The following is a 25,817-nucleotide window of genomic DNA, read 5'->3' as shown; positions in this document are numbered from 1 at the left end:
ATAGGTGCGTTTAGGTCTAAGCGTTATCTGTCACATGAAAAGATCGCGATTCTTATCATCTCTGTTGGAGAGCGCGAGAGAGGACGAACTCCAGGATGAACGAGGCCACGTGTCAAGCCGCGACTGACACAACGCCGTCGTCGAGTTGGCAACCGAGAGACGCGAAAGGGGAAGATCGCTAGCCGGTGCTGCTGTGTAACGACGGAGGCGACTTCGGCGCAATCGATCGGACACACCGGCCCCGGGAATGCCGTCGCGCAGCCAGGCGACGCGGCGCCGCCACCGCCGTGAAATCGGGCCGAGTGGCGTCGCGACGCTCGGCGTGCGCGCTCGACGGTTCGGAGGAGCGTCTTCGCGGAGTCACGGAGCCAGTATGGCCGTAGCACCTCAGCTGTTTTCACGTCACTGCCTACGTATCTGGTGAGTGCCCGCAGAAAACGACCAGCGTTCCCGACGCGTTCTCGCGCGCGCGTGCCGCCGTTTTCCGCCGCCGTACCGCCATCGTTCATCGTCCGCGCGCGGAAACCATGCCACGGGCGAGGTGAAGGCGGCGAGTCGAGCACGACGCAGAGGAGGTACGTAGAGACGTGCGTCATCCCCAACCCGCGATCGCGCGTCCTTTATTAGCGCAGCGCAGCGTACACACGAAGCGCAGCTTCGGCGGACGGATTATTTATTTAAACGACCGCCGTTATCGACGAGCGTCTTCGAAGCGCCCGCGCCGAGCAATCGAACCTCGTTCTCTCTCTCTCTCTCTCTCCCCCCTCTGGTGTGCTGTTCGTCGTCTTATGGAAAGGAAACGTCGGCACACGGACTCTCTCTCTGTCCGTCTGGTTTGTAATTTTCCGCAAAATTACATCGTGAGACGCGGATCGCTCTCGTTTTTTAATTTCACAGCGAGCGTCGTGCAGAGGTCGCTCGATATCGCCATCTTCGACGTTCGAGTTTTAAATTATACTGCCCGAGTAAAAATGGTCGGTTGAAAAATGGCGGTTGAAAGTGCGTTAAGTCAGAAAGTGCCCGGGTAGATCACACACGCGCGGATGGGAGATGACTGTGTCGAGTGTCCAGGATGAGATTCCGTGATCGAGATCCTTCGGAAAGCGCGGCGTGAGACCCGCTGACATCCGCAATATTCGGATTCTAGTGTTTCGAAGCTCTCGGTAAATCACGCGAATTGCGCGAACCTTTGTTGGCTCAGTCGTTTGCTCAGTTTCGTGCTCAGTGGTGGAAAAAGGTAGCCAGCGGCGTAAATTCGTCGGGCGGTCTCTCGCTTTGTGCGTCGAAGATCGAAGCACGGGGTGCGATAAACAACAGAACGACAGAACTAGGTATGACAGTTTATACAAATGGAGAAATTTCTACACGATAAAGGCAGTAGGGACGGGTTTGCTCGTTCACTTGTACTTTGATCTCTAGTCGATCGCGATACTGAAACGCTCCTCGTTATCTTCGATAGGAACGAGGTTGGAGCCGAACAAAGGAAGAAACGGAGCAGGGTTAAAGTGAGCGGAAAGGAACATTTCGCATTATTCTCATTGGAGTCCGCTAATCAGGTGGTTCGATATTGACGTGACCGTGGAGAAGAATCCCGTGTCTCGCCATTATGTAGAGTCAATCATCTGTTTTAGTCACAGCTGTTTTCCGCTTCATCACTTCTCGCAATTCTCAGTTCGTATTTTTGTTATTTGGTATCAGATCAGGCCAGCTCGTTTCACATCAACAAAGAATAAGGAATTGGATTGACGTCTCAGTTCGATCGGGCTTTAATTACACGTGCAATGATACCTTCCGACATCTTATTTGAGAGAGAATCGAACTTCTTTCGAAGTTTATACACTCGGACTGAAATTGTCTCACTATTCTCACCAGTGTCTCGTCTTCCGTACGCTTCCGTCACGGGTCGTTACAGAGGGTGTCCTCGGTCGGATTCGCGAAACGAGGTATAATACGTATACGAGGCTCGACGAATGGTCATAAACAGTTTACAATGTTCCGAAGGATATAAACGAAGGACGAGAGAGAGGGTAGGTCAGTGATGATTCAAGTTTTGTGAGATGTGATCGTTAACTTGTTAACGAGCTGATGAACTTCAAATGACATGGGATATTCATAATGTAATTCATCGATTCTTTCAACTGAAACTTGTTTGCGATTGATTTCCTTAATTAAGCTTGCACTGAGAAAGAGTCAACGTGCTAAATTCGTGGGATGTCATTGATCGAAAGGAATAGGAGGTTCTTCTCATATGTCTCTTATGTGCGCGCACATACATCGATGTATTGAAACGGGAACGAAAGGAGAAGAATATTTGATGTGCCGTGCGGTGACCTCTCTTTTTTGACGAAGAGTGAGAGAGACGGTACTGCAGTGTGTAATACTTCGCAGTATTGCTGTTTTTGCTTCTCGAATAAGAATTATCGGGTAAATTTGAAAAAGATCTCTCTCTCTCTCTCTCTCTTTCTCTCTCTCTCTTTTCGCAACGAAAACGTCAGCGGTGATTAAATCAGTAGACGGTTGAAAATGAATAATGTAACTGGGAGAGTAGTTGAGGCTTATTATTCGTTTCAATTTATTTCCCGGTCTCGATTAGATTTCGTATCGAAACGTCGCGTTGAAAATACAGAAATTCTGAAAATAGGCAACGAGTGACAATATTTCTAATAATTGAAGTCATTCCAAACGAGAGGCATCTGAGATCGTTTACTGCAATTTCCCAGCGTTCTGCCACAGGGCATCGATTTTTTTATTAACATTCAATATTATAAGAATTTATATCATGATTAGATTCTGGATGTCGCGATAAATAATGAAATTTTACTCTTCGCACAAATTTAACGGTCTCCCTCCGATATAAAGTCCTACATGAGTTGTCTCTCTCGCTTAAGCTTTAATCTGTCGTTAAAACGAGCGACGTTTAATCGAATTCGCTTCCGAGGAAATCCTTTACGTTCGACAGAAATCTCATTCTACAGGAAAAACGAACCGATCACATTAGTTGCCTCATGTCCTGTTGTGTCTTCTACGAATTCGAGGTCTTGTTCGGAAGTGTCCTCGGTCATTCCTGCCGAAGGTGACTGGGTGTCGCGTCGCGTCAGTCTCTCGGACGCGTTACATGTCAATAATTCGACCCCTGGGGCGGCGCGTCGCCGCGCGCGCCAAGGAGATGATTTTTGTATACCCGATCGACGTCGAAGAGAGAGTATCTTAGGGGGCGCGTGTTGACCCGCCCTCTCACCCCCGCTGGTGCTATTGCTGTCGCTACTGATATTGCTATTGCTCCTGCTGCTGCTGTGTGCGCTGCACGGTGCCGTCGGCGACGTCCGTGGATATCTTTACTTATTGATTGCTCCGTGGAAATTGGCCGGCGCCGCCTGCGTCGCATCGGTCGATCGCCGTCGGGTTGCAGGCTGACGTCACCCCCGTGTGCCTTCGCGGGTTATTGATTTTCTCCCCCTAGGCGCTACGCGATTGGTCCATAAACCGAGAAAGCGGCCAGACACGGCCCTGGACCACCACGGTGTTGTCGATCGACGCGCGCACCCCGTCGCCCCCCTTCGCGCCGAGGTACGCCTCCTTCTATGTGTGTATGTGCGTGTGTATATATACATGGATGGCCACGTTGACTCGGATCTAACCACCACCCTCTCTGTAGTGCTATGCCGGTGTCTCGATGCCGCTTCGACTTCGCAGGAAGAGCTAGGTGGAGAGACGCGCTTCGGCGCGAAAGCCGAGATCGAATCGTAGCAGAGGAACGTAGGGCTGACGCACGATCGCGTCCATCCTCCTCGCTCCGGAGATAAGCCGTCGAAGGGGGTTACAGCGATTAATTGGCTTAGAATCGCCGCGAGAGAGACAGAGAGAAAGATAGAGAGAGAGAGAGAGAGAGAGAGGCTCAGCTTCGGTTGACCAATCATGCACATCGGCGCACCCACGCACCCGTCTCTCCTTGCGCGCTGACCTTTCGTCGAAAACGAATTCCTTCGTTTCGCTAAATGGGATTCCCGCGGGTGCCGGCGGGGGGATTCACGCGGAAACGCCGGTCAAATGCACCGACGCGTGACGTCGGGTGAGACTAGCCGTAATAACACACGTCTTCCTCATTGGAGTACGAAAATTACCCTCGTCTCTCTGATTTCCTCGATGTGCGTGCGTCAATGCGGAGGTTGCTCGAGGGTCTTTCTATATCTATAGCGTTCCATTTGCGTATCACGCATCATTGTGAAATCTGTCGGAGTCGCCCTTTTAAAGCGCGATAACTCTCCACGGGACAATCGTTTCAAACCAGCAAGAGCACTTTCACAATGTTTCATCTCTGAGATTCAGTCTTCGATTTCGCACAAGGGTTTGTGTCCGAAGCGTGTCGTATTTATTCTTTACTTTTCGACGTTTAAATGCGCAAGAGTTATTCTATAACTGACGGTGCAGTTAGAAAGATTGACAACGATACTATATGAAAGGAATGTGTTGATTTGGTTTTTGAGAAAGCTCGATTCGCTCGGACAGTTATTCGGGTGAATTGTTTCGTGTAAATGTAAATGTTAAATTTTGTATCTCAGAGCGATAAATGTCCGTGAAAGGGCACACGAAACATCTATCTGGGACAATTTTGTACGCTGAAAAAAGTGCTACCGCATTCAAATGATATTTAATTATTATTAAATATTTATTTGATCCGAGCAAAATGGTTACTCCATTCCTTGCCAAATATTTACTATAGATGTAGAAATATAGTTGACTATACATATTTCCTTCGTATGAGTAGACATATATTTGAATGTGTTAAAACAATTGTGACAAGTGTTACATTCATAATATTGAAAATATTGTGAATATCAAAATTTACTTTTAGAAATTATTTACTGGGCAGAAAAGTCGAAATTAAAAAAAATTAATAGGTTTTTTCAGTAGAAAAGAAGTATTATATGATTTTCGCAAACACTTTTAAATTTAGATCTATTTTATACTCACATTAACTAATTCATTTACAAGTTAAGATTATTTTTGCGATTATTATTGCGTTGAAGTAAATATTTACTATAAACTATTAAAATAAATATAAAAATATAATTTTGAAAATTCTAAAAAAGCTGTTTTCTTTTTTACTTTTCCGCAAATTTTTCGATTTCTCGATTTTTCGATTTCTTTCCCAAGGATTTTCGATCTCTTTCCCAAGAAAAATTCGCTTAAAAAAATTCATGTGCGTTCAGTTAAATCCTGTCACATTTACTTCCTCTCGCAAAATAATAATTGCATGCACATAAATGAAGTTGATATGCTATACGTTGAGCAATAAATATGTAACATAATATTATATATTTATTCACGTATTCAGTAATTCTTTGAAAGTAATATATGATTGCTTAATATATAATATATTACCTTCAATTAACTTTAATCAAATGCACGCAATTATCTTCTTTACGGGAAGAAATAAATACAGCAGGTTTTAATCGAATACATTGATGAACTTTTCTAAACAAATTTTTCTATGGAAGAAACCGTAAAAATCCGCGGAAAAATCGAAAAAATTCGTTTTCTCGTCTATAGATAAAAATATGATTTAATTTAAGAGACTGATAAAACAGGTAATCATGTTTACTTGATTCCAGCGCTTTTTTTCCTGTGTACGTCGTCTCGACGAAGATACAACGGCGCACGTGGTTTCCGTGCATAGAAAAAAAAACTCCGTTGCTGCAACTGAATAGGGACCGGGTGAAAACTCGGCGATGAGAAACGATGATTCTGTTACCGCGACGAGGAACGTTCTCGTATGAACATTCAGCTGTATGAAAACTCGGTCGAGAGAACCGAGACAGCAATTGATCGAGCAGAAACCTCCAACAGGAATCCCCTTCTGTTCTTGCAACCGAGTTTTCGTCCGCTTCGCAGGCAACTTCGGAAAATTCAGTTGCATCGACGGAATTGTTCTTTCCGCGTACAGGATATTTGCTATGCGACGCGGACTTCGTTTCACCCAGCGTGTCGTTCAACGAGGAAATCATGAACGCTCGCGCGTGTGACGCAGCAAGTATTACAACCCTTACACGGGTTGTAATACTACCACCTACGAGACGCTCGCGCACGATAGCCCCCTTCCTCCTCCCTTCGCTCGTTGGAATATAGCGCGATAACTTGAGCGACCAGGAGGTGCGATCAAGGATGCTTTTGTTCAATAGGTGCAGGTATTTTTACTTATTTGCGATATCGAACGTGTCGTTCTACATGCGGATCGTAAAATATTTCTTTTCCTCTTCACCACGGACGATCACTCCCATAGGATGCGAGAGAAAGAGAGAGAGAGAGAGAGAGAGAGATTCCTCTCGTACTTCGGGAAGAGGTCGCAGATTTTCTCAATCTCCCCGACGGTCCTCCGCGTTCTCGTCCCTTCGTTTACGTCCCAACGCTCTTATATTATTCATTTTATGCATTTCTTCCCCGGTAGGATACGCAACATATGAAACGTTTATTATCGAGAAGCGTCGGGAAATGTCGACGACGTAGTCTTGCGTTTTCGATATCGGAGGGATGGAAGTAGCCTACTGAACTGAAGCATCTCCCTATTCTAGACACCTAGTCGCGTCCCCGACGACGACGACGACGGACGGACGGACAGATAGACTGAGCAGCACGCAGGCGCCCGCGGTGTACGTCGTCACAGTACTCGCCACGGACAACCGGGGGTGGTGGTGTGTTGCAACGACGAAGTGACGGCTCGCTTTCGACTGCGCGGCAAGCAGGATAAAACTCTCCCGCGACATAGGCAAAGTACGAAAGCGTGTGCATGCGCGAAAGCTCGACACGCGTGAGTGTTACGTAGGCGAGCGCGCTATAATGTCCGCTTACGTGGGCGGTTTCGTGGCTCGCGGATCTTCCAGCGGATGGCCGACGTAGTGACTGCGAGGAAGCAGCCGAGTACGTCGCGCAGGGCATCGCGTGCGCAACAGTGAGAAGCCGCGACTTCTGGCGTCCGGTCGTCGCCAGCTTTCCCCGCGTGTCCTTCGTAGTAGGATACCACCCGTACACGACGGTTCCGCCGGGCCGAGATACCCTCGGCAGCACCCTCTCGTGCCACCCCCTCCCCCGGTGCGCTTTCGACGACGGAAAACGCGAGTTCCGTTCGCGCGAACAGCGCCGAAGGTAAGCGCCGTCGTCTCCGCCGTCTGAACGACGGACGATCGATCGTAAAAATCCACATATACACTGTGCACCGTTCCTCGCCTCCGCCCGCCTTCCGGACCTTCCGCGAGTTCTCGGACGCCGTCGTCGTATCGATTTCGCCGCCGCCACCGCCACCGCTGGTGCCGCGATGGTGTTTTCTACCGATCTCTATACACACCTGGAGATATGGCGTACATACTGTAGCTTCGCCTCGGAAAGCCTGTGACCGATGGAACACCGGGAAGCGATTAAAGGTGTGCACGATGTGCTTCTCCCCACCCCTTCCCCGGCGCCATGTCTAAATTCGTAACGTATTACTTCGCTGCGACTGCGAAACCTCCGTTTTCTCTTCCTCTTTCTCGTGCCTTTTCTTTGTAGTTTCAACATTTCGGGAAAAAAGCCGCATTTTTTTCCCAATTTTCGGCGGATTTTTTTCAGTTCCTTACCTTTCTTCACGGGAAGAAAGTAAATGTGGCAGCTTCGCAACACGCGTGAATTTTTCCGAAACGAATCGTTGTACCCTCGGAAGACAGAACCCGAAGAAATACGCGGAAAATTAAAAAAAAATAGTTTTCCGAAACATTGAAACTTTATATTTTTTTCCCCCAAATTCTTATGATTTCTCTTCCGCGGTAAGTGGCGCTTCCGATTTGCCATTTTTCAGTGGCGATTTTTTCACACGCAAAAATTCGTCGCTCGATCCTCGCGAATGACGCAGTTCGACGCTCAACCGCCGACCAGCCCATATTGAACTCGAATAACTTTGTAGCTTCGTTCGCCCACGACATTGTGTGCCATATTTAGGTGTGCGTAGCGATCGGTGGTGTTTCCGTATGGAGTGTGGGGTTGATCTCTCAGGAGGAGGAACGCATCTCTCTCGACGACGATGTCGATCGTCTCGATCGTTCCTTCGCCGTATCCTATGTATCGTGTGACGCAAATTGTGAGATCGCGGGAGTGTGAGTGAAAATTTCACACGCTTCGTGCTGACGGCTCGCATCGACAGTTAACGCGATCCGCGGCTCGCGTGAGGAACATCCCATAGGCAAGGAGCAGATCGCGCAAGCTGCTCCCCGAAGTTCTGCTTGACGATCGATCTGAATTTAATAGCAGACAAGATCGCCGCCACACTGGTGTAATAATCGCGCGACATGATCCTGTTACAGAGAGAGACGAGCGAGAGGAAATTCGCCGACACCACCGCCGCCGCTTGATCCGACGTTGATCTGAAAGGAGATAAATATTCGAGCAAAATGTCGTCGGTTAAGGTGGCGGTGAGGGTACGACCCTTCAACAGTCGCGAGATCCGTCGCGAAGCACAATGTATTATAGATATGTCGGGAAGTACTACTTGTAAGTTTCCTTCACGTGTGGACACACGTTGTAACGTTAATTTACTGTGTGTGAATTTATTACCGGACTGGCGAGCAACTATTTTCGTGTTACAGCCATAGTGAACCCTAAAGCCACACCGGGAAGCAAAGACGCTGTCAAGAGCTTCAATTATGATTATTCCTACTTTTCTATGGACGTAAGTATAGTTTTTCCTCTCGATAAACGTCTTGCCAAGATATTTACGTTACGTGTGTATTCGGTGGTCCTGATTTGTCGATATTCCAGCCAAACGACGAGAACTACTCGTCTCAGCTCATGGTTTACAAGGACATCGGTGAAGAAATGTTGGAACATGCTTTCGAAGGTAGATAGTAGTCTCATTAATGACTCGTATTGCAGATATCACGTTAGATAGATAGGGGAAGCTAGTGTTTCGAAAGATTCGAGCTTCTCTCAGGATTTGCACGGCCCGACGATGTTTTGTAACACTCGATCTCATCTCGAACACAGGCTATAACGTTTGCATTTTCGCATACGGCCAAACCGGGGCCGGTAAATCTTACACCATGATGGGTAAGCAGGAGGAGGGGCAGGAGGGGATAATACCACAGATCTGCAAGGACCTGTTTAGGAAAATCAGCTACACGTCTAACGAACGGCTCAAGTACTCGGTGGAAGTGAGCTACATGGAAATATACTGCGAGAGGGTACGCGATCTATTGAATCCAAAGAACAGAGGAAATCTTCGAGTGAGGGAACACCCTCTCCTGGGACCCTACGTCGAGGATCTCTCTAAGCTCGCTGTAATGTCATACGAGGACATCCACGATCTCATAGACGAGGGTAACAAGGCCAGGTTGGTGTGTTGCCGACGTTCGCGCTAATTATTCATGTAAATCACGTTTACTACATGTTGTATCGACGATACGATTAAATAAAAATACGTCCGCTTGTGTTTCAGAACTGTCGCGGCAACCAATATGAACGAGACCTCCAGCAGATCGCACGCGGTCTTCACGATATTCTTCACGCAGCAGCAACAGGACTGCGCCACTGGTTTGGTGACAGAAAAGGTCAGCAAGATCTCGCTGGTCGATCTGGCGGGATCTGAAAGGGCAGACTCGACGGGCGCGAAAGGAACGCGATTGAAGGAAGGGGCGAACATTAACAAGAGCTTGACGACTCTCGGCAAAGTTATCAGCGCTCTTGCTGAAATCGTAAGTTAATCGTGTTTTACCGGGGCCTTGTCTTTTCCCGCATTATGTTAATTCGAATATACAGGGTGTCCCAACATAAGCATAAGGAGATCATCTAAATATCTCGAGGGTCTAAATATGGGGAACTTAAAGAAAAATCAGGAAAAATGGCCGTAAAAGAATTTTCCTTCCACGGTATTCCCCCTTCGAAACTAATTCAATTGTGCTCTAAACATTTCTTATATCATTAAAAATAAAGAAGATACTTAAGTGCTTTCTTTATGCTGGGACACTTTGTATATATATCAAATATATCGCGTACTGATATCATTGTTGCGTTAATTCGCTGCTTCGACACGGATTGTCAGGCGGTAAGTTCGACGGAGAATTAATATTAAGGCATAGGAAAGCATTCAACATTATAGTGAACAATTAGTAATAGTTGTCCCCACGAAACTTTTTGATTTCTCATAGGCGACAAAAAAGAAGAAGAAAGCCGACTTCATACCATACAGAGACTCAGTTTTAACGTGGTTGTTACGGGAGAATTTGGGAGGAAATTCGAAAACCGCTATGATCGCGGCGGTCAGCCCTGCGGACATCAATTACGACGAGACGCTTTCCACCTTACGGTGAGCTTCTTCATTATATAATTTTCGAGCTTCCCCGAAGTTCCCCTTTTTTTTGTGAACAGTGTGAAGTGTTTAGTTGCCTCCTGATCCGAGAGATGTCTCGTTTTGTGCTTGTAGATACGCGGACAGGGCGAAACAGATCGTCTGCAAGGCCGTGGTCAACGAGGACGCGAATGCCAGGCTTATTAGAGAACTCAAAGAGGAGATACAGAAACTGCGGGAACTTCTAAAGCAAGAGGGCATCGACGTGCAAGAAGGTAAGTTGAAGATTCAATTTTTCGGGATTGTACAGAATCGATAAAATCCCGATTTGTAAATCAGGTTACAAGAGATCTTTTGTTTATTAAAAACGTACGGGGACAAGGACAGGCTAAATAAAATTCCAGATAGACTGACGGTTACAAATATCCAAATAAGAATAATTAATTCCTCTTAGAAAATCATTCGACGAATTTATAGAATGTAGATTTTATATATGTATATATATTTACTTATACATATAATTAGCATTGTAGACATGTGACCCACTTTTGTTTATTATTTTATCCAATTATTAACTACCCAATGTTACGTACGTATTTTGAGAATATGGCTACATTATATAGAAAATATTCGGGGACCAGCGCTCGTGTCATAATGCGAACTCTTGGCCGCTATAAATTAATTATAATTACGCAGCGCGCGCTCGCGACAGGCAACCCATTCACATAGTATTTTGTTCTTTGTTTCCCTTGCGCTCGACGTAGGGCCAGATGGCAAAGTTACGTACGAAAAGAAAGAACCTAGTAAGTAAAAACGCTAACAATTCATACAGCAAAAAAACTACAGCCAGGACAGGCATCGTCCACCTCTTGCGCCTCTTTTCTTAGATATTTCATTATTTTTGGTTGTGGTCTATGCGCTTATTTCACCGCCAAGCGCATAATATCATATCAATGGTGTATTTGTCAATTTCATTGATTTTACACGTTTGCTTCGCGAGTTTTCGTTCTCTCTCTCTCTCTCTCTCTGTCTATCTCTCTGTCTATCTCATTTAATGTACGTATCTGTTCCGTTAGTGCCTATCGAATTGCGTTCCCTTCTCTCATGTCCGGTACAATTTAGTAGCTTCTGTAGGTTGTCAAAATTCCAACGGAGATATTCAGTGCCGCATAAATCAATAACTATTTATGCTGCCGTTTACAAAAGCGACCCTCCAAAAAGAAAAACAAAAGAAAAGAGCAAATGAACTGTGAAGTTGGCAGAGAATAAAGACAATAATGGCGCCAGATCGACGGGTTTGCAAAATGAGCAAAAATGCATATAAATAGATATTGAACAGTGTGATACACATTCATATAGCGATTGTGCTTGTGTACACGCTAGATTATGCTGATGCTTGACCAAAAAATAAAAAAAAAAACAAAGAAACCGAAGCATCAATTAGTTTACCCGAGTTACGTCTTGACCGCTTTGAAAATTACTTGTAGCCACAATACGAACTCTACAGCTTCTGGAATATTTCTCTTCACTTGCGCCACTGCTTTAATTATGGCTTTCGGTGTTTATACCGCGATATCCGACTCTGACCTGAGGCTTGTCATTCTCAAACGTCGCGGCCTTACTTTCGGATCTTGACGATTCTCACTTTGCAGGAGACGAGATTGTCAGAACGAACAAGCGCGAGGAAGACGTGAAGGAGAGCCGGCCGAGGATCGCTTCGCACACCACGTCCTCTCTCGCCGAGGAGGCGGTGGATCAATTGCAGGCGTCCGAGAAATTGATCGCAGGTAACGACTGCGCATGAGTTGACTCGCGATTCGTGTTTGTTCGCCGCGCGTTTCTCGCCCCTCCCCTCTGCAGACACAAACGGTGTTAATCGGTAATCCTCCGTATAAATCTCTCGCTTCGCTTTATCACCGTTTTGCTCCGCTTTTGTTGCAGAACTGAATGAAACATGGGAGGAGAAGTTGAAGCGCACCGAATCGATTCGCCTGCAGCGCGAGGCGGTGTTCGCCGAGATGGGGGTCGCCGTGAAGGAAGACGGTGTCACCGTGGGCGTCTTCTCGCCGAAGAAGACGCCGCATTTGGTCAACCTGAACGAGGATCCGCTGATGTCCGAGTGCCTGATCTATTACATCAAGGACGGCTTCACGCGCATCGGCAGCGCCGAGGCGAACATACCGCAGGACATACAACTGTGCGGCCCGCACATACTCAGCGAGCACTGCGTTTTCGAGAATCACGAGGGCATCATCACGTTGATACCGAAGAACGGGGCTCTGATCTACGTGAACGGTCGCGAAGTAACCGAGTCGCTCACCCTGACCACCGGCTCGCGCGTGATTCTGGGCAAGAATCACGTTTTCCGATTCAATCACCCGGATCAAGGTGTGTATTTGCGAGTATTCCGAGTGATCCATCACGGGTGCTCGTAGTGAGAACATATCTAGCGTACTAATTAAGGTATCGTACATTCCTCTTACAATCGAATAGTGCGCGAACGGAGAGAGAAGGGATCCCCAGCGGAGACACCTGGCAACGGCGAGACCGCGGACTGGGATTTCGCGCAGGTCGAGCTGCTGGAGAATCAGGGTATCGATCTGAAGGCCGAGATGGAGAAGAGGTTGCTCGTGCTGGAGGAACAATTCCGCAAGGAGAAGGAAGAGGCCGATCAACTGTTCGAGGAGCAGCGGAAGGTACGTCACACACGAATACACACATGTGTTATTGCGTGGCTCCGGTCCGTGAATTATTACGCGGTTATCGTGATATCGATCGCTTCTATGAACAGAACTATGAAGCGCGGATAGACGCGTTGCAGAGGCAGGTGGAGGAACAGAGCATGACGATGTCGATGTATAGCAGTTACACACCGGAGGATTTCAATAACATCGAGGAGGATATTTTCGGTGAGTGTGCGGACGAGTCGCTTTCGGTTCTTGAACTCGATCTCGATGTAGGCTATGCCCGATCGATCGGGTGTCTTCTACCTTGTGTAGCGTTCCAGATTATGAATTATTTTGTAAGTTTTCTCTTCCACACACGTATACACGAAGGAAAAGGTTTTTTTTTGGATTTAGAGTACGTTTGTCTCGGATTTTTTTTAATGCAAACAGTAAAATTTAATATCAATTATCACTTTGTATAAAGGAAAATGTTGTTTCACTAGAGTACAATAATTTTCCAATCAAACAATGTTGTTTGATTGAAAAAAAATGGTATTTATTTAGTTTAAAACATGGTATTATTTATTGAAAACAAAATAATATTTTGTTTTCAATAAAGAAATTTATTTCTTATTGAGGAATCAAATAATAAATATCTTTGCGTTAAATAAAATAATTCTTTGTATTTTCATCCAAATATTACCACGGTTGTCATAAGCAATAAATTATTTGAAAAAAGTAACACTATGTTAGAAAAATATTAAAGAATTCTTTGTTTCAGTGAAACAATATTTAATATATAGTGAAATAAATTTCTTTATTGAAAACGAAATATTATTTCCTCTAAATAAATACTATTTTTTCAATCAAACAACATTGTTTACTCTAGTGAAACAACATTTTCATTTATACAAGATGTTTGTTAAATTATGTCATCAATGTTTGTTGACTCAAATATTCATTTGTTTGCTCTATTCCATAAGACACGTTTGTTCCAATTAAAGAAATTAAATCCAAAGAAATCTTTCTCTATGCACACACACTGTTGAAACGCAAAAATTTCTACAGCATGCAATGATACCTGAATTATTACTCGTCGACAGAACATAGCACATTCTCTTAATCGAAGTTAATCGGCGTTCTATTCAAATGCTTGGCTTCTCTGACTGTTTTGCCTTGTAATGGCTTGCATTTCAGTCAACCCATTGTTTGACGCAGAGAGCAACTGGACCGAGAGAGAGTTTCAACTGGCCGCTTCGGCCTTCCGCAAATGGAAATACCACCAATTCACGAGTTTACGGGACGATCTTTGGGGCAACGCGATATTCCTTAAAGAGGCTAATGCCATATCCGTTGAACTAAAGAAGAAGGTATAGTCGCGGACGTACAGCGCAAAATCTTCGCACGGCTTTTTTGACTTGTGTTTACCTCTGCACCATATTCTCATGTACTCTTTCGGATATGAAAGTTTTCCTTTTTTTTTTCTTTTTTTTTTTTTATATCACTCTCGTGGACAATAATAATGTCTGCGCGTGTGAGATTCGCGCATCTATGTATTTGTGCATTTTTTTTCTCTCGAGATTAACGACATCTCAGTGTCGGCACGAATGTTGCAATGAGTATTTGACGCGAGAACGGCAGCTGTCGTGAAATTATCGCGATATTTCTAAAAAGAGGATATTAACGAGGAGAGAGCGTTTTTATTTGCCGCGCTACTCGACAGATTTTATTCCATCGATTTTCTCTTTTCTCTAGGTCCAGTTCCAATTCACATTGCTCACGGACACTCTGTACTCACCGCTACCGCCGGACCTCTTGCCCGTCATGGACGACGAGGAGGAGGATGAAAGGCCGTTCCCGCGCACGATCGTCGCCGTTGAGGTCCAAGATACGAAGAACGGCGCCACGCACTACTGGACATTGGACAAGCTAAGGTTTGTCTTCCATGTGTACTTTGCACCTTAAAATCGCGATTGTATTTGATTTATAGAACGTTCGTGAAAAGCCAAATACGTTCTATTTAAAGAAGAAAAAAAAAGCGATTCTTTTACTTTGTTTTATTATAAGCTTAACTCTCATGTCCCCCGAGAAAATCGATAATGCTCTATCGAATAACCTCGTAATTAGACGATAATTACATTTCGCATACACACACATATATACACACACGGTCGTCTGTTCGTGAGTTGCACGAATGGTAATGCTATTGATTCGTGAAAAGGCGACTGTGCTACCGTGATATATGTGATTGGCCTTTAACCCGGGAATAGTCACCTGGGATCATTTCATAACCCAGCGGTCTGAAAATGAAGCTCACGTCGCAGAGGATTTTTTTTTTACTGATCGGGCACCAATTTGTATCTTTCATTTCAAAATATTTAGAGACCTAACCTGTGCAACAAGAATAGGCTATGACCCGTCTTATTCATAGTACAAGCTTATAAAAATACGTTGGGGTACAAAACGACCCCAGGTGATCGTTTACGTTATAAAATTAGTCAAGTATAGCAAAAGTTCGTATTGTGAAGATAAAGTGATAATAAGTTTGAATGAAGTTATGTTTATTCATACTCAGTAAACATTGAGCAATATTTATATTACATCTGATATTGGCCAATAAAAATGTCCAAAGAAATAGGCAAAGGTGCTATTATTGAATATCTAATATTTATATTTATTGTTTATAATTAACATATATAGTCAACATTAACATTTATTATAAATGAAATGAATATCGTAAACTATACTTTTTATTTAATGTTAAACATAAAAAAATATCTATAAATATAAAATTTTAAAAATTAAAATAAATATATAAATCTTAAAAATGTATAACTTTTTTTTGTCTAAAAATATTTATTATGTTATACACTTATATAATACAATGAAGAAATGTAAAAATAAACAATTTTCACAATTCTGAATCAATACTAATCAATACTAACTTTGTACGACGGAAATTTAGCCTTGCTTCACATTCTTATAAAATGAAAGTTCTTTGATATACTTTCAATTTTTTAAAATAATTATTCTTTACGAACCTTTAAATGTCCATCTACTGTTTTATTGTCCAAAATGGACAATAAAACAGTATTTTTTTAATTGATATCTTCATTTATTAAAAATACTATCACAATAAGACACTTGATGTGCTTATTCCGATTCTTATATATTTTTTTTATTTCCCTTCATTTTTTCAAAAAAATAGCGAGTAAATCTATATTTATGTCTCTAAATAATAATTAATTACAGAAAAATTGATAATATGCTATATTTTGTTAATAGTAGCGGTTTTTAATTGGGGTCTAAGTGACCTCGAGTGATCGTTTACGTAAAAAAAAAATAAGGTGACTATTCCCGAGTTAAATTCTCGCAGAGAGTCCGAGAACCACCCGCTTGAAACTAAAGCTCGCTAAAGAAACTTTCGTTACTGAATTGTTCCTTTTCTGAAAACGCGAATTACGAGACGTTCCGTGTATCACACCAAATTAATAACATACAACATGTGGCATGTCCTATACCGTTGTTCAATTGCTGATCACTATAAACGAAGTATAAGACCTTTCCATGCAACCTTCGACAATTGTTTTTTTCTTTTTAATTTCGATACCGATGCACGAGTATACATACGAGGATCGTGATTGATAATGGCGGATCGTGTCGGAAATTGCACATATATTTTCGCAACGATATCCACGAGAACGTATTAGCGCGAGGTGACGAGAGAGATCCCAGACGCGTCGCACAAAACCGTCGTTACGAGAGACGCTTGAACTTACTTTGGGCTCGCGGAACCGTATATAAATATTCTTAGCGAGCCGAGGCGAGAGAGAAATGTCGCGCGGCTTAATTGTTAGAAGAAATCCGGGTAGAAGCCGGTAGAACGGACGCACAGCCCACTCACGCGAGTAATACATGTTGACTTATAGACAGCGCTTGGAGCTGATGCGACACGTGTACAACGAGGACTCGAGCCCCAGCACTCCGGAGGCCAAAGAGGATATTTTCCAATGCCTTACAGTCTACTCTAATCCGAAGTTCTCGCTCGCAAATCTTTTGCCTTCGAGGTTGGTGCTCGAACGCGCGAGGCTCTCCTCTCTTTACCGCCATATGTAACAACACGCTTTTTTATACGCCCGGCCTCGAAGAATCCTTTTCAACCGGTGCAAAAGTCGTTCTGTCGCCGCGCGTTTGTCACCCGTTTTTCTTCTCTTTCGCATCTCGAGAGAGAGAGAAACTTCCTCGATACGTACGTGGCCAATGTTCATTCCTCTTGAGTGCGGTACACGAGAGAAACGAGCTTTGCACTTGGAGCTCGCCAAAAGTCGTATGGATCGATGGATCTTGCATGGTTTTTCAACTCGTAGAGCGTAACGACGTATCGGAACAACGAAAAATAGACATGTGTACGAGCTTCTTCCGCAAAAAAAAAAAGAACGAACAATGTACGCCATCGGTTACGCAGCACCGCTTCTGCTGCTGTGAACATATTGCTCTATGCTGTCTGAATGTGAGAAAAAACCAAACAAAAATTATCTCTTCACATTACGTGCACGTCTGTCTCAAACACCGACACATCTTCCAGTCATCTCCCGCTGAGCTCGTGTCCTCACCTTCTCTCTCTCTCTCTCTCTTTCTCTTTCTGTCTTTCGCTTTATGACTTTGTTATGCACGTGTATCTGATCAGACCTGCAATACGCAATTTTCGATTGAGACGAAACGATCGAGATGAATTACACACACGCAGGAAAACTTCGAATATTGTACATCATAAAACAAGCATAAATACACGACATTTATCGCTGATTATATCGTGTAACGCTCTCATTTTAAATATCGAATAACGCACATCACACTGCAAAAACAGAGATATCTTCGATGTAGGAGAAGATGTGTGTTTGTGGACAAGAGATGTTACTTTTTTTTTCTCTCAATGTGAGTAACACTATGTTCGGGTCGTGTAACATGCGTGTGAGAAAAGCAAAGATGATTCGGGGCGTCCGAAGGGGCGCGTCTGAGGACAACCGAGTCGGACAAAATTTTTCTATGGATGCAGAGCACACGAGAGTTATAATCACATTTACGTAGCCTTCCTGTTCCGTCCGGGGAAATTGAGCAATGAACGCGCGATTTTGTCTATCTTGCAGACAAAGATTAGAACTGATGCGCGAGATGTATCACAACGAGGCCGAGCTCTCGCCTACGTCTCCGGACTACAATGTCGAGTCCATCAACGGGGGTGATCCGTTCTACGACCGTTTCCCCTGGTTTCGCATGGTCGGCAGGTAAGTAAGACGACAACCTACTTTCTCGTATTCCTTCCTCGTGTTTAATCGTCATCGCATTCACGCGAGATTCCTGTGTCGATTTGCGAAGATCCTTCGTGTATCTGAGCAACCTCATGTATCCGGTGCCGCTGATTCACAAGGTCGCCATCGTGAACGAGAAGGGTGACGTGAAGGGTTACCTGCGGGTCGCCGTACAAGCCGTAGTCGGTGCGTAAACCGTCGCCGTGTCGTTAGATCACTCAGATGTTCCTCCGTAAGACGTACATAACGAACCCTTCTTCCAGAAGAGGAAAACAGCGAATACTCAAGCGGCGTCAGACAATCAGCACGAATTTCCTTCGAGGACGACCTGTTCGGCGGGCAGAAGCACAATAAACGTAGCACGCTCTTAGCCCAGACCTTGGAGAAGAATCGACAGATCATGCTGCACGAGGAACGCGTGGTCGAGGGACACAACGAGGTGCAGAAGGACATGAAGGACGAGGACGACATAGGTGACGCAGACAGCGGCAGGGGCGACAGCTCGGTCTCGAGCGATATGAAGGAGGAGGACTTGCCGGATCACCTGCAACCTGGCGCGGAGTTTACTTTTAGGGTAACGGTCCTACAAGCTATGGGTATATCTACGGAATACGCCGACATTTTCTGTCAATTTAAGTAAGTGTACATACGGCTATACTCTTATTTTGGTTTATCGACGACGCGCGACTGTAACGCGATGATCCTCGTAGCTTCTTGCATCGACACGACGAAGCTTTCTCAACGGAACCGGTGAAGAACACCGGCAAAGGCAATCCACCCGGATTTTATCATGTACAAAATGTAAGTGATGAGATTCTAATGCCCCGTTTCTATCATCGCGATTTAAATATAATTGATGATTGATTTAACTAACGAAATTGATCAATTATATTGATCAGTTCAACTAATTGGCCAATTGTGATTAGTTAATTCTGTTGATTTAATCGTCGATTAGACTTAAACCATAATGGTAGAAACGTGCGTAAATGTGACTTTCATCAAGATTCAGTTAAGCTAATTGACGATTTTAAATTGCTCTCAGCCGAGTGTTATCTGCCCTATCTTGCTGGCACAGATAGAAATGATTAAATATCGTTTGGTAGGAATTTAATAAATTCTGTACTGGTTTAACAGGAGAATTATATTAATTAAGATATGAAAGGGTAAAATGCCTGGCGTGGGAGGATTCTCCGCGTACGTAGACCGGAGAATAATATGGTGCGTGCGTCAGTACACGTCCGATCATTACATCCTCCCACAGACATTAATGTTAATATTTAATAATATTAATATTTAATAATATTAATATTAATATTTAATAGTATTATGAAACCCGTGCTTTGGCTTTTAAAGGCCTATGAAGCTCTTTCTTTCTTCATTTAGAAATTATTAACTTTATCAATCAACTAAAAATGTTATGGCTCAATTTTATTAACTGTTTGATTATTGTTGAACAATAAGTTACATAATTGGAAATTGGTGTTGGTGATTTTTATTATTATCCATCGATTGACTTAATCGGAATTTGGTGGAAGTCACTCTAAAGAAGAGAGCTTTCTAGTCGTTATTAAAATAAGATTCCACTGATCGATATACTTCCCACAGATTACAGTGACGGTCACCAAGTCTTTCTTAGAGTATCTGAAGACACAACCCATCGTCTTCGAGGTGTTCGGCCATTATCAGCAACACCCGTTACACAAGGACGCGAAACTGGAGTAGTGAGTGTTAACCCTGTGCGAGTTGAGATTTCACGAAGTCTCGTTTAAAGGAGCACTTTGCAAGCATGTGTCGTGCGTGTGTTACAGTGTACGACAGCCGCCGAAGAGGATGCTGCCACCATCCATACCGATCAGCCAGCCGGTGCGTTCGCCAAAGTTCGGCAGCGTCTTGCCATCTCCCAGCACGTCTCATGTGCATGCCAAGTACGACGTGCTGGTGTGGTTCGAGATCTGCGAGCTGGCGCCGAACGGCGAGTACGTGCCGTCCGTGGTGGACCACAGCGACGACCTACCGTGTCGTGGACTGTTCCTGCTTCACCAGGGCATACAGCGGCGCATACGGATCACCATCGTGCACGAGCCGGCCTCCGAATTAAGATGGAAGGACGTGCGCGAGCTCGTTGTCGGCCGCATCCGAAATACCCCGGAGCCCGAGGAGGAAGACAACGACTCGTCTGTGCTCTCGTTGGGCTTGTTCCCGGGCGAATACCTCGAGGTGCCCGGCGACGACCGGTGTATGTTTAGATTCGAGGCGGCCTGGGACAGCTCGCTTCACAATTCAACTCTGCTCAATCGCGTCACTTCTTACGGAGAGCAGATCTTCATGACCATCTCCGCGTATCTCGAGGTATATATGTTTCATTGTGAGAGAGAGAGATTTTATGACAGTCCGTCTTCTATAATACCTATTGTAGTCCCAGTCTACAATAGGTATTATAAGCTTTAAGAAATTGACCAGTTACAGTTAATTATTCTCTTCACATATGACTGTGATAGGTCAATTTCGTAAGACTTAAAACGCCTATTGTAGACCAGGGGTTACATTTTCGATTCGGAACGATTTTAGCTGGAGAACTGTGGGAGACCAGCGATCATTACGAAAGACCTCAGCATGATTATCTACGGAAGGGACGCAAGACTCGGCCCAACTCGTTCGCTGAAACACCTGTTCAGCGGCAGCTATCGCAATCAGGAGGCGAATCGACTCAGCGGCGTCTACGAGCTGGTGCTACGTCGTTCTTCGGAAGCAGGTAGCCCAGGTTTGTTATGTCTAACCATAGTGTAGTCCCATGTTCACTCGCTTGATATCACCTCACAATAGAACCTCTCTGTGAAAACTTCAATTTATATATTGTCTCCATGCAGCGCATTGTATCTTTACCTGTACGAGTATACCTAAAGATATATTTCACGTATATCTTTTCAGTGATTTCTCGCTGTATCAAGTTAAAAGAGCTTCCATTTTACACCGGTGTAAAATTCATTTGTCTCGAAGTTCGTACGATTGTATAGCGTCATCGTCTAGTATGAAAGGGAATTTTTTGTTCTGCACACAGGAATGGTTTTACATTTACTTACATCTCCGGCTCTCTCCTCTCTCTCTCGACATCCGTGTCCCCCTTCTTCCCCTCCCCCGTTTACTTACAGGAGTTCAAAGACGTCAGCGTCGCGTCTTGGACACGAGTTCTACGTACGTCCGGGGCGAGGAGAACTTGCACGGATGGAGGCCGCGAGGAGACAGCCTCATATTCGATCATCAGTGGGAGCTCGAGAAGTTAACGAGGTTAGAGGAGGTGGAGAGAATGCGGCACACGCTGTTGCTGCGGGAGAAACTCGGTATCGACAAAGTACCGTTCTGCAATAAACCGTTGCACGACTTCACGAAAAGCGAGAAGGTAAGCGTATCGTCGGGGATCAATCATAAGGCGAGACGCAATAATTTTCTATTGAAACACACATAGAGCTACTCACGACGATTCTCCGGTACGCAGGACGTATGTAACATGGTGGCGAAGGCCACGAACGAGCCACACGCCAGCCCGGTGAAGCTGAAACGCTCGACCAGCAAAGACGTCTACGAACCGTGGGAGATGACTGAGAGAGAGCGAGAATTGGCGACCAAGTGCATTAAGCTCATTCAAGGCAGAATCCCGAGCAAGGAACCGATACTGCTGTCCGACGTTTCGCCCGGAGAAGACACTATAGCCGATACATCCACCTCTATGATATCCTCAGTCATATCCTCTTCATCTCAAGAGTCAGTATACGCGCGAGCTAGCGATACCTTAAACCAGGTAACCCTCCCTGCGCGCCTGAGTGCTCCTGCTGCTAATAGCGGTTGTTTACGCTTCGCTTTGTCGTTATTATCATCGTTACTCCGCCCCTCTGTAGAACAAGGTAGACGACGTGACGTCTGGAAGTTGATGAGCAAAGAGAAACGAGAGCTCGATAACACGCCCTCGATTCGCTTTAATACTTCCATTCGAGTATAATGCAACTGTCTAACCTGTCTAACCCAGATCACCGCATCTTCCTTTTCTTAAGCGACGCTAGCTCCCGAATTACGCTTCCGCATTCGAGATCCGATTCTCTCGACGTACTACGAGAGACAACCGCCAGCACGATTGGCTCGCGCGGTCAGGGTTATGCTGGAGTGTTACTTGCAGGCTGCTGGTATAGTAATATGGAGCAGGTCTAAGTCGTGCCTCCTTAGGTTGAGCTCGCCGGAGAGGGCTAGACTGCAAGAGCTCCAAGAGAGTATATTGGCGAGCGAGTCGGCCAGTCAGACTTGCACGGTCGTGCCACCGCCGCTCGGCTCGTCCTCGCCGTCGAAAGAGAACTTGGTGCTCTATGTGCCGGAAGTCGAGGAGATACGCATCAGCCCGGTGATCGCGCGGAAGGGTTACTTGAACGTTCTCGAGCACAAGACCAACGGCTGGAAGAAACGCTGGGTGGTACGTTCGTCGTTCAATTCACGATAGATGGGCGAAGGCGAACTCTTTCGAAAAGGAGATGTGTCAATATTGTTCCGTTCCGATCGTTTCAGGCTGTGCGCCGACCGTACGTCCTGATTTTCCGGGAGGAGAAGGATCCCGTTGAGAGGGCACTCATTAACTTGGCCACCGCTCAAGTCGAATATTCCGAGGATCAGCTAGCTATGGTGAAAGTGCCGAATACATTCAGGTGAGTCACTCGCGTTACTGAAACAGAAGCGGGCGGACACGCTGAGTATGTGATGTACTCATACTGAAATATCCTGCGTAGCGTTGTCACCAAGCACCGAGGCTACCTGCTGCAGACCTTGGGCGACAAGGAAGTCTACGACTGGCTGTACGCGATCAATCCTCTCTTAGCTGGTCAAATCAGGCACGTATGATAGGGTATAAGGCTGAATCTACAATATGCATGAGGCTAGGTGTGCAATAGTGTTTTAAGCTTTATAAGCCTGAAGAAATTGACCAATCACGATAGATCTTTCTTCTAGAATTCGATTGTCATTGGTAAATTTCTTAAGGCTTAAAACATCTATTGTAGATTAAGGCCGGTTTTTTTTTATAGTCGGATCTTATATTTAAGACCGTCTTAAATTTATCTTCAGATACTTCGTAGCTAATAAACTGAGTAGAGTACCTGAAGATAAACTTAAGACCGGTTTTAAATATAAGATCTCACTATGAATACCTGCCTAGGACTAACAAGTCTTAAGTCTTTTGTCCTAAATACTAAATTGTAACGTCATTTCGAGTAAAGAGCGTTCCCAGCGCTACCAAGCTTCGCAATTCCTAAGATTTAAGTCGTTGCTACGACTTTCGGCAGCGTAGGAAACGTCTTTTGTCAGGAATTATGTTTTACTACACAGAGCGAATAATTAAAAGCCTACTACACCTATTGCAGATCCGAACTAACTTTCGTCAGCCGATTATTTGCAAACTTTTCATGCATATTGTCAAGAATGTTACAACACCTTACTTTGAAACCCTTTCGTCATTGCTGGTAATCGTGATTTTCCACGGTCTGGCTTGTCAATTCTCCCTGCGATTTTTTTCTGAAATCACGCAACAATCAAAGAAAAACGTAGAAATCCGAAAGTCCGAAGAACGTCCAGGAAACTGAGGCGTTCTTCGTATGTCCTTCGATTTCGACGTTCAGTACAACGTGGAAACGGTAGATAGAATGCTTCGATACGCCGCAGGTCGAAACTCGCGCGCAAAGGACCGACCGCCCCGAATCCGAACAACGCCGCACCTATCAGGCTGACGCCGCCGTTGGAGCAACAAAACAACCAGACCAAGTGAGTGGTCGACACTATGGCCGGGGTAACGGGTGCAATAGCGAAGGCGTCGGAGAGGATGCTGTCTTGGTCACACTCGGCCCTTGAGTCCCAGAACTTGTGCAACTTTCGATTCCCGGTAGTCTTTGATTGACGGAGTCGAGGCGAAGCTCTCTTTCTCTCTCTTTCGTGCGACTACCCGCAATCGGCAGCGGCAGCAACGGCGGTGGCGGCACGTAAATATCGACGTTTACTTTACACACAGTGTCCCCTTAGCACGTTCTTAGGGCAGCCAGAGCGGGGAAGAAGGAGGAACAGAGAGAGTGATGCTCGTCTTTCGAAGAAGTTACAACAAATGCGCGTATAAAATGCGTTCGCACTTATGATACGTACACTCGCTCACACACACACACACACACACACACACACACACACACACACACACACACACGCACGCGCGCGCACGCACGCTCCAAGTAACCGGCTCATTTATTCGCGTCTCTCCGTACATTTCGAACTCACATTCGAAGTGCGATTCCTACGTCGACGAGACGATAACGTCGGACGCGCGTCCGCAACGCGCGACAATGCCTTCGTCGATTTCCGCATTGACGCATTGATGTAACTACGTGATACATACAGACACATACATAGACACACACTCCCCCCTCACCTTCGCACACGCGACATGCGCGGGGAATACAAACGCATTTATGCCTAATAAACATATTCCTAAGACGGTCACTGAAGACAACACGGAATAAGGAATACATATAGTAGATATATATCTGTAGAAGAAGTGTGCGAGAAGAAGCGAGAAAGAGAGGGAGAGAAATAGGAGTAATATAAAGAGGAAGCGAGAACGAGACAGAGAGAGAGAGAGAGAGAGACGAGAAAATGTTCATAATTTCGTACGCATGCTTGACGCGTAGAAGTCGATGCTCGGAGCATAGAGAGAGAGAGAAAGAAACGTTAGTATTTTGTAAGAGATAATTTGAGCGAATCGTTCAGGTGCAGCTGTGTTTGAAACAGTATTCTGTCTAAGTATTCTAATAATCGCGACGGTTATTTAAGAAAGAGAGACGATTTTCTATCAGGGTACATTTTTCGTGTTTTCTTTCCCGTTGATCGTTTCCTTTCATTTGCTCGAGAAAAAGAGAGAGAAAAAAAAGGGAAAGTTTCCCTCACACGAATGGAACGTACTGCTATCGTACACGCAATCGATCGGCCGTCGACAATGACGAGGGCTTCAATTTGAACTTTGCGTCGGAATGAGAGGAGAAGCATGAATGCTGGTTCGCTTTTGGTGGAAAATGACGGCGAATTAACGAGAGGAGACGCTATTAACGTCGGAACGCGCGATTTGAACTTTCCTTTTCGAACGCGTCCTTCAGGATTTCTCTTTCATTACGCATCGCATTCATCCTCGCTATTATCCTTCGCGAGAGTGATTTCGCCTCGTCTCAGGGCACACGAAGGAGAGCCTCTGTGCGTATTCTCGAATGCTTCTTGCGACTTAGAGTTTCGTGTAAATCAATCGAGGAGCTTACGACGTAAAGGAGTACAAGTAGCGAATCCAATAGAGAGACACCCGCCCTTCCCCTCCGGAGACACGTAAAGTACACGTAAATCACAAGCGGACCTTTTGTGTGTGACTACCTGTTTCTAAGAAGAATCTCTATTAACACAGAAAAGAAAGAAAAAAAGCTATATTCTCAATATCGCGATATAAATAGGAAAAAAAGATACGTACATATATATATA

The 25,817-nt window shown here is 45.0% G+C and overlaps 1 protein-coding gene across 23 annotated transcripts; it reads left to right on the top strand.

The window, feature by feature from the left end:
* Positions 1-67: 67 nt before the first annotated feature.
* Positions 68-25,817, top strand: LOC106741389 (kinesin-like protein unc-104). 23 transcript variants are annotated; one of them, XM_014613343.1, is made up of 30 exons: positions 68-420; positions 8,328-8,514; positions 8,610-8,692; positions 8,782-8,860; positions 9,007-9,352; positions 9,458-9,713; positions 10,061-10,063; positions 10,167-10,324; positions 10,442-10,581; positions 11,071-11,109; positions 11,959-12,093; positions 12,248-12,694; positions 12,770-13,002; positions 13,098-13,215; positions 14,170-14,342; positions 14,728-14,906; positions 16,902-17,039; positions 18,120-18,257; positions 18,349-18,467; positions 18,545-18,917; positions 18,992-19,082; positions 19,887-20,002; positions 20,090-20,630; positions 20,850-21,042; positions 21,431-21,678; positions 21,745-22,077; positions 22,450-22,737; positions 22,830-22,966; positions 23,048-23,149; positions 23,976-25,817. In XM_014613343.1, exons 2-30 carry the CDS (start codon positions 8,415-8,417, stop codon positions 24,076-24,078), a joined length of 5,409 nt encoding a protein of 1,802 aa, XP_014468829.1. In that variant the 5' UTR covers positions 68-420; positions 8,328-8,414; the 3' UTR covers positions 24,079-25,817. The 23 variants fall into 23 exon arrangements, with proteins under 23 accessions (XP_014468829.1, XP_014468852.1, XP_014468851.1 ...); XM_014613344.1 differs by lacking the exon at positions 68-420 and adding an exon at positions 444-575; XM_014613346.1 differs by lacking the exon at positions 68-420 and adding an exon at positions 977-1,331.

The sequence above is a fragment of the Dinoponera quadriceps genome, unplaced genomic scaffold (genome assembly GCF_001313825.1).
Source record: "Dinoponera quadriceps isolate SergipeBrazil2010 unplaced genomic scaffold, ASM131382v1 scaffold405, whole genome shotgun sequence".
Taxonomy (NCBI): Eukaryota; Metazoa; Arthropoda; class Insecta; order Hymenoptera; family Formicidae; genus Dinoponera; species Dinoponera quadriceps.
This window is presented reverse-complemented; position numbering and strand designations above follow the sequence as displayed.